The sequence below is a fragment of the Coturnix japonica genome, chromosome 7, assembly GCF_054131305.1.
Source record: "Coturnix japonica strain WE chromosome 7, WE-NBRP24, whole genome shotgun sequence".
NCBI lineage: Eukaryota > Metazoa > Chordata > Aves > Galliformes > Phasianidae > Coturnix > Coturnix japonica.
Window position 1 is genome coordinate 24,853,715 of NC_140669.1, and position 14,232 is coordinate 24,867,946.

A 14,232-nucleotide genomic window follows, 5' to 3' on the forward strand; every position below is an offset into this window, starting at 1 on the left:
CAGAAACCATGGGGCCTTGTACCTGTTGGCTGAAGCGGGATAGTTTTCAGTAGGTTTACTATGTTTGCCTGGAGCTCTGAAATCCGAGGAAGGGATTCAACATTCAGAATGAACTGTGGGGAGTAAGCTATCCTTTCCAGCTCTGATAATTCAGCATTTTTGGCTTTGATAGCAAAGGTCACAACTCCAGCTTCCTTTAGAGCTACTGATGGTCGCTCCACATCATCAGTTGATCTCCCAGCAGCGAGGAGGACCAGGAACTGTGGAATGCCTTCTTCAATTCTGCTTCCAGCTTCCTTCACAAACAGTCTCCTCACGGCTTCTTCGAGCGCAACTCCGATATTCAGTTGCTTCCCAGTTTTTAACCTCATCCTTTTCACTTTCAGAAGCATGTCTTGCTTTGACGGGAGTTCAGCAAAGTCAAATTCAGTTTGGATGTTGTCACTGAACTGAGCCACAGCTACTCGCGTGGCATCGGGACCCACGTTCAGGTCAGAAATGACTTTGTGTATAAAGTCCCGGACAGCAGGAAAGCTACCCAAGAGGTTGGCTGAACCATCAATCAGGAATAAAATGTCTTTCTTGCTTTCTAGAATAAATTCACAAATGAAAAGAGGGAAAGAAAAGATATGAAGGCATGTTTCTTCTTAAATTTCATCCTAGAAACTTCTCTCTAAATCAGATGGATTTCAATATGCAAAACAAGTGATTCTCATTTACCAAGTTATTCAGAGACTACAGGATTAAACAGTACCTTTGATGTGTTTATCTGATAAGGAAAGGAAAGCAAGGACATCTCTCTTAAGACTCAGTAAATTCAGGCACCAGGATCTCGTATCATAAAGCATATCATACGCTTTCATCATACCATGTCAGTCATTTCATAAGTTGGTCATTTCAGACATCTATAGTGACATCTATTCTTAGCAACTTGCTGACAACAGAGGCATGAAGTACAACAGAAGCAAAAGGGGTTTCTTTTGTATGTAAAGGCTCAGTAGGTGATGAACAAACATTAGTTTACACACACAGATATAGCATATTTTCAGTGTTCTCTTAGAGTACTCCTCTCAATTGCATTGCAAGGCATTCTTATCCTGAGGTGAGTTATGACTTTGGGAGGGGGAAATTTATGTTACCCATTATCAGTGGCCCTTTCAGTTTCATTAAGCATCCAAGGCAAAACCAAGCACCTCATGTTTGTGCATCTTAACATCTGCTGTGTTAATCTTAATGGCCTCCTTTCCAATCTAAACAATTCTGAATATTTTTCTGTCTTTGTATGTGTATAACCATAGTGCATAGGAAATGCTAAATCACGGCCTGAAGCAGTGACTGAGTACCTGGTGGAAGGCAGGGCCAACCCAGGGGAGCTCAGCTGAATGCAATGTGCCTGAGTGATTGGAACAGATGGAGCCAGGATCCACCTCTTCCCAGGCCTCATTTAAGGGTTGGCAGCGGAAGGGAGAGTTTATCATTGGAGATACCAGTCTACCTGAGATCTTCTGAAGGTAAGCAGCTTTTTTTCCTTTGTTTTTGCATTTACAGCTGCTGCACTTGAGCTTATCATCACTTGCTGCAGCCTGAGACTCTGCTACTATGCTGTCATTGCTGATTTCCATCATGTTACAGAGTTACACCATAGTAAAGGAATTACTTAGCTAACATTTGTTTACATAGGTTAAGTTTAATGCTAGAGCCTAACTTTGAATATCTGAAGATGCATTCAGTCTCTGTGAAAGTCCGATTATATTACTTCTACAGAGTGGTTGTAGGGAACAATTTATCTATGTGTACGTGGCTAGATCTTTGCTCCTGCATGCTCACTGGTGCTACACCTATCTTCATAAAACAGTCCCTGTGGCCAAATTACAAGCTCTCATTGCCTAAGCTATTACAAGCAATGAACTTGCAAATTGTGATGCTTTTATGGAAGTGAAAAGGGAGCATGGGGAACAGTGACTAGTGGACACAGACTCTGTTCACCCTTCAGTCCTGACCTCCTTCAAACTGTGATGTTTTTAAAGTGCAACTTCAACAAAATGAAGAGCTGACTGTGTCAAAACAAATATTTAAGGTTAGGCACAGTCCTAAATGCTTTGATGACTGAGGGCCCTGGGCAAGTGTGAAGGTGTACATTGGGAATAAACAGTCAAGAAAAACAAGATTAATGTAATGCAGTCAAGATGAAGGAAGGTAGGTATTACCTGTTGGGGCGAGTGGAACCTCCTCCACACCTCCACTAACATATGTTGTTATAGGCTTATTTAACTCCTGAGGTAATGCTGTCAGATCACTGAAATCATCCATAAAATATACCATTCTTGGATTAAATGCAATCTGTTCAAGCTCTGCCTTATCCGCATTCCTAACTCCAACAGCAAAAGTCAGCACTCCGGCCCGAGCTAAGTCATTGGAAACTTGCAGGAAGGGATCAGCAGACCTCCCTGCTGTCACCAGGACTAGGACCTGTGGCACTTGTTCATTTATTCTGCTCCCACCAGCTTCAGTGAAGTGATTCGAAAGCACAAAGTTCAGTGCAGAGCCGGTGTTCAGCACTGACCCACCCTTGGGCCTCAGCTGCCCCAGACGTTGAATTATGTCTGATTTGGTTTGGTATGAGTATAGGGAGAACTCAGTTTTAGGAGTGTCGCTAAATTGCACTAAGCCAACTCGGGTTTTGTCGGTTCCGACATCAAGGTAGTTAACTAAAGTCACAACAAAGTCCCGCACAAAGGGGAAGTTGGCATTTCCGACGTTGAGTGATCCATCCAAAAGAAAGATGATATCCCTTTTGGTTACTTGAACTGCGGTAGAGCACAGAAAATAACATGAGACATCATGGAAAACAAAATGGATATTTTCATGTGTGCATACAGCATGTGCTGTACACACATGTGAACCTTGTTAGGAGGGAGGGGAACATGGGGGAGAGAAAGAGAAGAGAGAGTGTGATCAGAAGACAAATAACAAGGGCTTTGGACATCACTGAATTTGGCAAATGAGCTTTCTGACTTGTATCGAAAAGCCTTTAAGCATCAGTTTTGTCAGTAGGGCTCAGTTTCTGTTAAGGTACATGATTTCAATGGCTGCTGATGCCAGAGCTGCATGTTCTGGGCCATACTTTAGCTGGCAAAAGGTAGCTCTCTTGACTTGATGGGGCAACACTGAATTATACTCACAGCCTTTGCTTATCTGGAAGTCAGCATGGATTTTCTCAGGGCTTACTGCTTTAGGGAATGTTGCCATTTCCTGGCACATAAAGCATTTGCTGACACCCAGCTCTGTTCTACCACCTTTGCTGAGCAATCCCCATACTATAGGGATGCGGAGAACCATACCATGCCCTGCAGTGTCTGCTCTGGCCACACTACCCTCACACTGCGCTGGCCTGTCATGCAGAGCATGGGAAAACTCTTCTGCCAAGTAACTAATTTGGTTGTTATTTTGAGTGGGTATTAAAAATAGCTTTTACTATTGGCTTTAGAACTCAGTCTGGATGAGGTGGTAATGAATGCCCGAGACACGTGCTTTCCAACATCTGCATTCAATGCTGAAAATTGCATTTTATATCTCTGCAGTTACAGACTTGCATGTAGCAAGCAGTAAAAGGGGCAAAAGTCTCTCTGGACTTTAACTGGCCGATTCTCAGCTCCTTCTGTAAGACAAAGTTGACCCCAAGTTGTCTGCCTGTGATTGAGCCCTGAGTCACAGATCTACTGTGTCACCCCCTAAGATGCTGCAGGTTCTCCCTGTGTGCCTTTTGCTCTTAATACATCATCTCCAGATGGGAGACAATGGGCTTTTCTTCCCATCACAGTTTCATTCAAGGCCCAGGGTGAGAGGATATCTTTAGGTACTCAAGTTGAAATCTAACAGACTGCCCAGTGTCAAATTCAGTTACGTTATTAACGATAGTCTGTTTACAGAGTGGGAGATGTTTATTTGCTTACTGTGAATGGGTGTAGGTGTGAGTTCAGAACAATAAAAGGAGTAGAAAAGAAAACAAAAGCTGCATGAATAAATTGTAAAGAATGAGGAGGTGTAGGAACATTTTTAACTTGCATGGGGAAAACAACAATGTCAGGTTTAGTACACAGCCATGCAAAACTGTATTAGCAGGAAACATGTTCTGAAAAATAGCTTATTAAATGATGAGCTCCGTGATATTCATCTTAATTAAGGACAAGTATCAGCTAACTGATTTTTACAGTGTCTACTCTTCATATAGATCAGTCATGGACTTTAATTTTTTTGAAGGATTCTTTCAAAAAAAATCTGTGCTTTATAAGTTATTTAAAAAGCAACAGCATGGATGGTTCAACACCCACTTAAGCCAACAGGAATCTCACTATTGGCCTTACAGGAAGCTGGACAAAGTCTTGTTTTACTGATGTCTGTATGGCATGGGACAGAACTGCGAGGTTCAAATGTGACCTCGCACAACAAGAATTCAACCTCAAGCATCTCTACTGGGGACAAACCCTGTGGAAATTTGGTATAAAATCTCTATACAGATTAAAAACCTAAAATACCAGGAAACTGCCTCCGAAGACACAACTCTACCTTCTGAATTTCTTCTCAAAGTCTACTGATGTGAATGGAAATACCAAGTAAAAAGGATACATTGGTTTCACAGGGCTTTGGATCACCTTCCAAACAGATTAAATTAAAGTCAACATTGCAACAGTCTTGTGTGCCTCTTAAGGCATGGGCTGAATAAATGTTGGTAAGAAAACTATAAATATATTATTGAAGCAGCTATTTCTGGCCAACGGTGTCAGGCTAGCTTTCTCTGAACATTTCCATGAGCAAATATTCTTGTTTTATTTACACTAACAGAAAAAAATTAAGCTCTCTTGACCCTATATCCACTATGGCAGATTTTCAAGCTAAGGAAGTGATGATGATATTCGAAGTGTGTCCTATCCATTGGTTACGTGCATCCTAAGGGAAAGCAAAAACCTCCAGTGTATGATCTGAGTACCTCACTAGTAATGTTATTATTTTGTATCCAGACTTTGAAGGCTGGTATCTAACATGGACTGGGACAAAGCTCCCAGGAAGGAATGGCAAAGTTATAACGACAAGCATGCTACCATATTTATCTGTCTGGTCATGCACATTCTGCAAATCAAAGAGACAACATTTAGCTATGCTGAAATGCTCTTCATGCTTGTTTGTGTTATCTCTGCATGTAACAAAATACAAGCTGATTAACTTATAAATAATATCACTTTAATTAGAACAAGATGATTAATTACCTGATGGTGTTTCATGAATAATCATTCCTCCAGAGAGTGTCCGGATGGGTGACAGCACCTCAGGAAGAATGGCTTGCATGAACTGAAGGCGGAAGTCATTTGGGTTGAACACAAAATCTTTCTCATGAGCAATTTCTTGGAGTTCTGCTATGTCAGCATTCCTTGACCCAACAGCAAGGATCACGATCCGGTTCCTTTTCATCTCTGCTGCAGCTTGCTCAACAGCATCCATGGACTTACCACCAGTGATGAGCACCAGCATGGGGAGCACCCCTTCCTCCATCCTACACCCGGCAGCACTGGTGAACAAGTTGTTCCTCACAAAGTCCAGTGCCGAGCCAGTGTTGAGGGCCGTACCACCCATGAGCTTCATTTTCTTCACATTAGCCATCACATCCTTCCTGTTCTGATGGGTGTTAAAGTAAAACTCTGGCCTCACAGTGTCTGCATACTGAGCCACCGCAACTTGGATCAGGTCGGGTCCAACCTCCAGCCTTTGGACGATTTTGGCAACAAAATCACGAATTGAGTTAAAGGGGCCAGTCCCCAGAGCTGTTGAGCCATCTATCAGGAAGACTATATCCTTCTTGTTCACTTCAATAACTGCAAGAAATGATACACACACATGAATATAATTTCAGTGAAGCCTTCCACTACACCCTCTGCATAAATCCTATGTCAACGGTCCAGCAAGATTTAGGACTTGTTTATTGTTTGTGGGGCTGTTACTTTTCATACCTTTTTAAGGGTCTTAAAGAAAAGCCAACAGCAGAATTGTTACTCAGGTTCTAGCAGGGGGCTAGCCAGAAATCTGCTTAAGTGTTTCCCATTTCAAAAACACTGAGGAGTTGTAAGACTTAAACTGTTTATAAAAATACTAAAATGCTGACATAAGCCAAAACAAGGAAGAAGTGCTAAAACTCAGGAGAAAGCTTGGCAGTTTGCTGGAATGTGAGACAAAGTAATCTGGTGGTGCTCCTCAGTCTGCAGTGGAGTTATCTGAATAAAACCTGAGAGTGATTTGGTCTCAGAAGGACTAGGTTCACAAGAGCAATGACACAAGTAAAGAATAATCTCTGCTTATTCAACGTACCTGGACTTTTGGTCTTCGCGTCCTACATCTTATTCCTTACCTAACGAAAACAAGCTATGTTTTTTTTTCTTGGCACAGCCAGTCCAGTCATGGAAGAGCTGAATTCTATTCTGTTTGCCATGTGTTTAGCAAAATAGGTATCCTAGGTTGTAATCTCTGAAACTGTATTATTGTTGATGGCATAGGGTGAAGAAAGGGCATGTTTAGCTTTCCAGTTCTCTGGCTTAGTTTGAAGGAAGATAGTTAGGGGGAAAAAACCAAACAACTTGTTGTGCAGCATTGGAACCAAAACACCATCATATTTAATACATCAGATGTATATGATGCAGCAATCAATTTTAAAAAGACCCAGACTCATATTATGACAAAAGCATTATATAGTATCATGATGGGAGACACCATCTTTCAAACAACCCACTTTCATCCATCATCATCTCCCAGGCTCAGTCCCAGGGAAGCTGAGACCCAGCCATTAGGACCTTGCACTGCCTGGGGTAAGTGGTAGCAAACAGTACGCTGTGCCCAGATGGAAAAGGGCAATCCTTCATCCCATCAGGACTCCTCTGCATGGAGTCTATTTACTTTGGATATGAACAAAGAACAAAGCATTGGCTGCAGTCCTCCTTGGCCAGGCACCAGCTGGCTGCAGAAAGCAGTGCTCACAAAGGCCATTTTTTGCCTGGGGAGAATGGTCTCCATCGGGTTTCTGATGATGGACAAACACTGTAGGCCTGGGCTACCCCAAGGAGTGGTTTACAGCTGGAGACAACTTCTGCAATGTGGCTCTCCTGAGGGACCTGCCTCTGTTGGCAAGCATGAGCCTTGCAAATGCCCCTCACGCTCAGAGACCAGATGGAAATTGTTTGAAGAAGGACTGACCATCAAAATTTGAAGCATAGAATAGTCCGCCGTGGTGGTTTTGGATTTTAAAAAAAAAAGTGATGAAACTCTGTGTGAAGTGAATGAGAGCTCCCACCCCAAGCTACAACCTGAATTGAACTGCCACTGCCATGGGCTAGCAGTGTGTTGACCACCCAGGCTGTCCAAACAGAGCTACTCACATAGGAACAAGGGTTTGTTTGAGCATTCCCCTTCCCAGAGCCAGGATGCATCCAGTATTTATCCCCCTAGACAGGTTTTTTCCTCACCAATTACTCCAAGGAGAAGAGGATTGAATACAGGAAACTTTCCAAGTGGAGAACAGCGCCTGAAATCCCTGTTTTGTGTCATCCAGAAAAGATGAATATAGTGCATTCTTAGCTTTTCAGCAGCAGATACCCAAAAATTGAGACCCTGGGAACTTTTGACTTTATATAGAAGCTTGTGGAAAACATCAAAGGGGCTTTGCAAAGACAAGAGAAGCCACAAAGGAACAGCTCCCTCCTCTATTAAATCTTCTCAGTTCTCTCAGATCCTGCAATACGTTTCCTTAGAGAAGAGGAATGCAAGAACTGACCCCAAAACCAGCAGGAAGAAAGAACCCGTGGTGTTAATTCCAATAGAAACAAAGCAAAAATATATAGGGAAAGCTGTACACCTCTCATGGGTTCTTATGTAGCACCCAGTGAAACCAATGGCAAGACACAGGAATTTCAGATGGGTTGGGACCAAAGAACTTTCTTGGGTTTTCAAGATTACTGCAGCCCCCTAGGAACGTCTGATGATGCCACCATCAAACCTGATCCTGCAGAGAACCCTTCTCAGTGCCATCTCTGCTATCATATTCCGCTGTAGCTAAGAGAGAGTGGAGAGAGGCAGAAAGGTACTTTGGGAGACTCCTTCATCCCCAGAGGACTATTGTGTGGCCCCAGAGCTAAAGTGAAGCAAGATGACTTGTGTATTTGACAGGAATGCTTGGCATCTCCATTTGGCTTGGTATCCTATTCCAGATGCAAGGAGTGTCCCAAACCACTGCTTTACACTGCAGACATCCAAGGCATCAATGTGAACTGAGCAGCTCCATCCAAATGAATGCTAGGGAAAGGAAGTTCCCCAAAGCTACTTGGAGAACACCACCTTCTCTATTTAGCTGATCCACCTACCTATATGTGATTGCACTGGCTGTTGCAGTACCTTCTACAAACAAACTAGCATTGGAAGTGGAAATACTCCAAGTGCAGAAGAAATCAGATGTGCCCACATTATTAATCTGAGTATTCTCCAATTACCAAATTGAAAGCTTTTATTTCAGAAGCTCAAAGCTTTGGAAACTGTTTTGAACTAAAGATTCCTGTCCCAGCAAACAACCCATTTGCTGGGATTTGAACAGTGTTAAGATCAGTGGGGCAGAAGAGGGGATTTCCATTGACATACTTGGGTTCTGACATATGCATTTTAGCTTGAATTGTACATTTCACCTTATTTAGGTAAATATGTCACTTGTTAGCTTTGCTCCTTCTAGAAATAATAGAGGCAAGGTCATAAAAATGATATTTTAGGCAAATTCCTCTCTTTGGTTTGAGCGATGAGATAGCAAATATGTTTAGATATAGATTAGAGAAGACATCTGGGATGCAGCTTTATAGGTTAACATCCATCATGGGTTGAACGTTGTGTACAGAACAGCAGACTGGAACACAAATCCCAGAAGTGTTGTTTGCATTAAGCATTCTGGTGGTTATGTACAGGAACTGTAGCCTGGCCTTTCCCAGGGGTCTCTGAAATGTAATGCGTTGGGCCTTTCATAAGGCTCACTACCACTACATTTAACTGAGTTGTAAAATCACAGGGTGAGAAACGTAAATCACACATGTGCTCCATAAATCCAGCACAGAAGTCCCAGATATTTGTTATTCTACTGCCCCTGAGATCATGCTAGACCAGAAATAATGGCCATAAGGACTTAGAGTAACAAAGTGACCTCGGTGGAACATAGACTTCATGTTCTTCCATGGCCTGGTGGAATGCTGCAAACTCAGATTAGAGACTGAAGGGGAAACATATGATAGGCAAAGTAGGGTTTTCACTTCAGAACAACTGAGGGTTGTTTTTCTTTTAAGTCCAGTGACACAAAATCCTCTACAGAGGCTTCAGGGTGCATTTTTACCCTTCTCTCAAGGCTGGTGCATAGTTTCAATGAAGTAGGTGATTCAACTGCTGGAAACAGACAGGAATCCATCTTACACCCCTATTAGCTTCCCCATCCTTCTCATGCCACTTTCTACTGACACAAAACATGCTGCAGTATTTACTTCCAGGAGTGCAGAGATACCATAATAGAGATTAAATGAGCCTTTTTTATACCCTTAGATATTACACTAAGGATTATATGAGCCTTTTTATACAGTGTTCTTTAAAACCCCATGCTATGCCTGTTATAGACAACCCACTGAGCAAACAAGTTTCTGAACATTGGCTGCACATTTCCTCCAAAATCAGGTCAGAGAGATGCATTGCAAAAACTGAAAAAGGATTTTTAAAGCGTGCAAAATTCATCAAAATGCAACAGTCCAGAAAGGCATACATACCTTCAGTCACAATGGTTGGGGCCTCTAACAAAATGAGTCTTTGGGCCACTCCAAGAATGTTGGGCAGTAATAATTCTCGAAGAGCAGCAAGGTTACGGATATCCAGGGCAGTAAATGCGAAGCTTCCATCAGTAGCAATCTGCTGCAGCTCTGCACTGTCAGCATTCAGGACCCCAATGCTAAATGAAAATATACTAGCTTGCTTCACTGCTAACAAGCCCTCTCGGATATCATCGCTAGACTCTCCACCACTTATCAGCACTAAGATCTGAGGCACCGCTTCCTCTATTCTGCTGCCTCCTGCCTGGGTGAAGAGGTTCTCCACCACATACTCCAGTGCTGCACCAATGTTAGCTTCCTTGCCACCGCGGAAACTGAGTGCCTTCACGGCATCCAGAACATCCGCTTTTGTGGTGTAGCTGTTCAAAGCGAACTCGGTTCTGGGTTGATCACTATACTGCACCACCCCAATGTGTATCTGCTGAGCTCCAACTCTGAGGCTTTCAATCATATTTACAAGGAAATCGCGTATGGCTTGAAAATTGACACTTCCGATGTTGTTTGATCCGTCAATAAGGAAAATAATGTCAGCAGACTCTTGAGCTTGAAAAAAAGAAATGCAAAAGGTGAAAGCATTAAAATGAGTGATTACATGCAGTCATACAGTGTTCTGACATGTTTCTTGGAAAACCAGTAAGAAACAAGAAAATGAGAAAACAAAACATGTGTTCAATGAGGAGGTGACATTTGCCTCTTAGTTCTGCATTCTGATTGAATACGAGTTCCAGCCCCAGCATCTGCTCCAGGGTTGGGCACAACCTGAGCTCGAGGCTGCTGTCCTGTGGGCATCTGTGATTCTGACACGTGAGAAGAAAACACAGCAAAACACTACAGCTGAAAATCTGGATCCACTCCATCTGTACCCTGTCCTGTCACAATATTTGAGCTGACAGAGTCAAAATAAACAGTGGATTTGGGTGGAAATTCACACTGAAGATACTGGGGAACAACAGTAACGTTCACAGGGGATTTTCCTCACTGTAGTCATCTTCTTTTTTTAAGAAAAAAGCCATTATTTACATGTTACATGGAAAGTTTCAGCCTCTCTTTTGCAATTCTGCTCTTTTGCTTCTTAGAACAGTGGCTGCACATACTGGCTTCTCTCAGCACATGTAAATGTTACTTGAAATGCAACTGTAAGAAACAACTGGAAAAGTTTTGGTTGCTGTTCTTGCCCTGCAATTCTTTTGCCAGCTGTCCAGCATATGCACAATGGTATTCATCCATCAGTCTGACCCATACAATTATCCACCCATGCCGCACAAATGCTGTCTTGTGTTAATCGCTTTGCACAGATGCACTGATTATCAATAGATATGTCTGATCTGTGTTTTTGTTTGTTTGTTTTTTTCATGTGGACACTTCATATTCAATCAAGGAATGCAGAATCAGGTTAAAACGGTGATGAAATCAGTCATGACACAATTATCCAACTCTATTCGTTATGACTGTACCCAGATGATCGCAAGGATCTGCTGAGAATATACACACACCAAAAGAACACTTTTATATGGCATTAGCATGGTTGTTGGGGGGAGGCATTTTTTCTGTGAGACTTACCGAAGCAGACCCAAAATGGCCTGGTGTCTGCTCTTCCTTCTTTTGCTCAAGTGACTTTACCATCCACATCACCAAGAGCTGTATGCATTCGATAGTCAGGGGAAGAAGACCCCAGAGCGTGCTCAAGTGGTTCCATGCTACCATTCTCCAATCTCATCAACAAATCAAACTTCAGATCATTTGCAAATGACTGACAAGCCATGTTTGGGAATCTGGCTCTCTGCTTTTGAAAGCTGATGGTGAACCTAGTAGCAAAACTGGCCCACAGTTTAGCAGAGCCAGGAATAAACCTGCAGCCATTGCAATGAGCATCATCCATCATTTTTTGGCAACTGTGTAGCTGCTTCTCTAGTAAATGTTTTCATGCGCCGCAATGCCACCGAGAGACTCAACTGTGCAATTCCAGCAGCAAAGGGAAAGGCTCTCCAAGGAGTTACCATTTCCCTAGGCCAACTCAATGGCCAACCCCAGCTTGGAGAACGCCAACACAGTTCAGAATTGCAAAGTGCTCTGGAATTCTTTTCCAAAGCTGAGTCAAGTGCTGTGAGAGTGCTTAGGGTTGGCTTAGTTGTGCCGTTTGTGGTTAGGATGCTCACGCTCCACTCTCATAACACAAAGAGAAATCTCCAAGTATACAGCGCTGCTTCAGATACCCTGAGGAATGGCATTTCAGACATCGGTGGGCATCATTACATCATCGCTGGTTGCTCCCGCAAAAGAGGAAACAGTTTTTAAGAAACAGGTGTGTTGGATAATTTGTCATCACTGTAAAAACTCTTGTACTTCAGTGCACATTTATGGAACAAGACTGTGCTGGAGGACAAATGAACGCATGCTTGTTACACAACTAAGCAAGAAGGATCAGATGAGACAGACAGCTCAGTTTTAACGAATACACCAGGGCAAACTCAAGGCTGACTTCCATACTTACGCCAGTCAGCTCTGGGGACTGCCACAGACCAACAGCTCTGGTGCTCTATATTGGAAATACTGTGGGGCTGGTTGGTTTTCTTTCACATTATTTCTTCGCATTCAGGTGCATTTCTAGGGTAACATCCATGGCATTTCTACATATATCAATGCTGCATGGAGTTAGCAGCTGAAAGAAGGACATCCTTAGCTCTTAGGCAAACTATTAATTGCACCATGCCTTGCACACCACATACTGTCATGCCATGTAACATCTTTTTACGTATTTAATGATACTCCACAGATAGCATGTGCAGAGTGTGCTGGGACAAAACTGCAAGAGTAGGATTAGCTTAAATTTTGTGACATAGGAGGGGATGGGAAGGCTTACAAAGATTATCTCTCAGCAGAAACGAACTTGGAAATGCTTCCTAATGTACACAAAGTGGGAATTTGCCTTGATAGCTTTTAAAGAAGCATCTGAGAATTGGCACATCTGTGGAGTTACCTGCTGGCATGTCCCAGAGGATGACAGCCAGCAGCTAAGGCCCAATTCCCCTATTGGTTTCAGCAGGAAAGCACTGTGGCCCTTCACAGTGATGATGCTAAACAGCCTCTGCAGCACTGTCAGCACATCCTATACGGCATTCCTTTAACACATGTATCAGCATGTTTTCCTTAGAAATGGCAAACGTTACATCTTCTTTCTGGGGGAGCTCCTTTTCTTCCCTGTGGCTTTCACGTGACCTGGATATTTGCCCTGTCAAGCACTTTACACACAAAAACAACAACACGTGTGAACACAGCCGTTTGGTGTCGCTTGGTGTCATGCAGTGATGGAGAGCACCCAGTGGGGTGGCGTGAGGGTTAATCAGACAAGACAACACAGAAGATTAATGTTACACCTCATCACACTGCCATTGCCTTACGTCACCCCACAAGCTATTGACCTTCAGATGGAGTCTCAGGAATAAAAAGAAAGGTTTGATCTCTTGGACTTCTGTTTTGAAACACAACAAAGCTGCTCAGAAGGCCCTTTACACGCTGCCTTTTCATAAACAAGAGGAGGGACAGAGGAAGGCTTTCTTATCTTTTCCAGGCAAAATCGGTTCCCAGCTTGCGGTCAGTGCAGATTCCTTGAAGCCAGAGCAGAATGCAGAGATCTTAAAGAAGGGTCTGGTGCCCCGGCAGGTGAGAATCACCAGCTTGGATAGAAGGCAACTGAGTGGCATGGCAAAAAGGGACTGTGACACCGCACATTTTCTCCAAGCAGCGGAGAAGTGAGGTCTGTGAACTGGCTGAGTTGGAGCTCTTACCCAAACTACTCTCCGCAAGCACTGCTTCTGCTGTCTTCAGCTGAAATAGGAAAAATAATGGGGCTTTCTAGAGTCACCCCACACTGTCTGTGGGAATACAGTCTCCCAAGGCCCCACTGTATTCACAAGGCTGTGTAGAAGCTACATCCTCCAAACCTAAAAAGGCCATGAGGTCTTGGACAGGGGGACCAAACCCTGGCATGTCAACTCTGCGCTGCTTCAAGCTATGGTGGCATCTCAGTTGTGATGCCTGCATCCCACCATGTCCCTGGGATCCCCTGCACAGACCCCATTTTGCACTGCCCCACCAGCTACAAGGGAACATCCCATCCCACGTCCCTGCAGCCAGCAGGGACCTGTGCAGACCACAGAGGGCTTTGGTTCAAAACCATCGGAGCTGATGTGCTTCTCTCCTATTTCCCTACCTGGGGAGTGTAAAGGATGAGGCGATTTAAGAGCTCTGCAGAAGCCCTAAGCTTGCATTTCTGTGCTGTGAGTGCAGAAGAATGTCTCCAAGGGACAACGACCCATGCCAGGGCTCCTGCACTGCCTCCTGCAGTGGG

General features: G+C 43.5%; 1 protein-coding gene across 9 annotated transcripts in view; it reads right to left on the reverse strand.

The window, feature by feature from the left end:
• Window positions 1–14,232, reverse strand: part of COL6A3 (collagen type VI alpha 3 chain) — a 53,786-nt gene that overhangs the window by 31,550 nt on the left and 8,004 nt on the right. For 2 of the 9 annotated variants that reach the window (XM_015868077.3, XM_085553398.1), the window contains 4 exons: window positions 9,825–10,427; window positions 5,265–5,867; window positions 2,208–2,807; window positions 23–589 (listed from right to left, as the gene is read on the reverse strand). In XM_015868077.3, the coding sequence (XP_015723563.2) occupies window positions 23–589; window positions 2,208–2,807; window positions 5,265–5,867; window positions 9,825–10,427 (2,373 nt within the window). The remainder of the gene's footprint in view (window positions 1–22; window positions 590–2,207; window positions 2,808–5,264; window positions 5,868–9,824; window positions 10,428–14,232) is intronic. The other 7 variants (XM_085553399.1, XM_085553402.1, XM_085553397.1 and 4 more) reach the window with 6 other exon arrangements.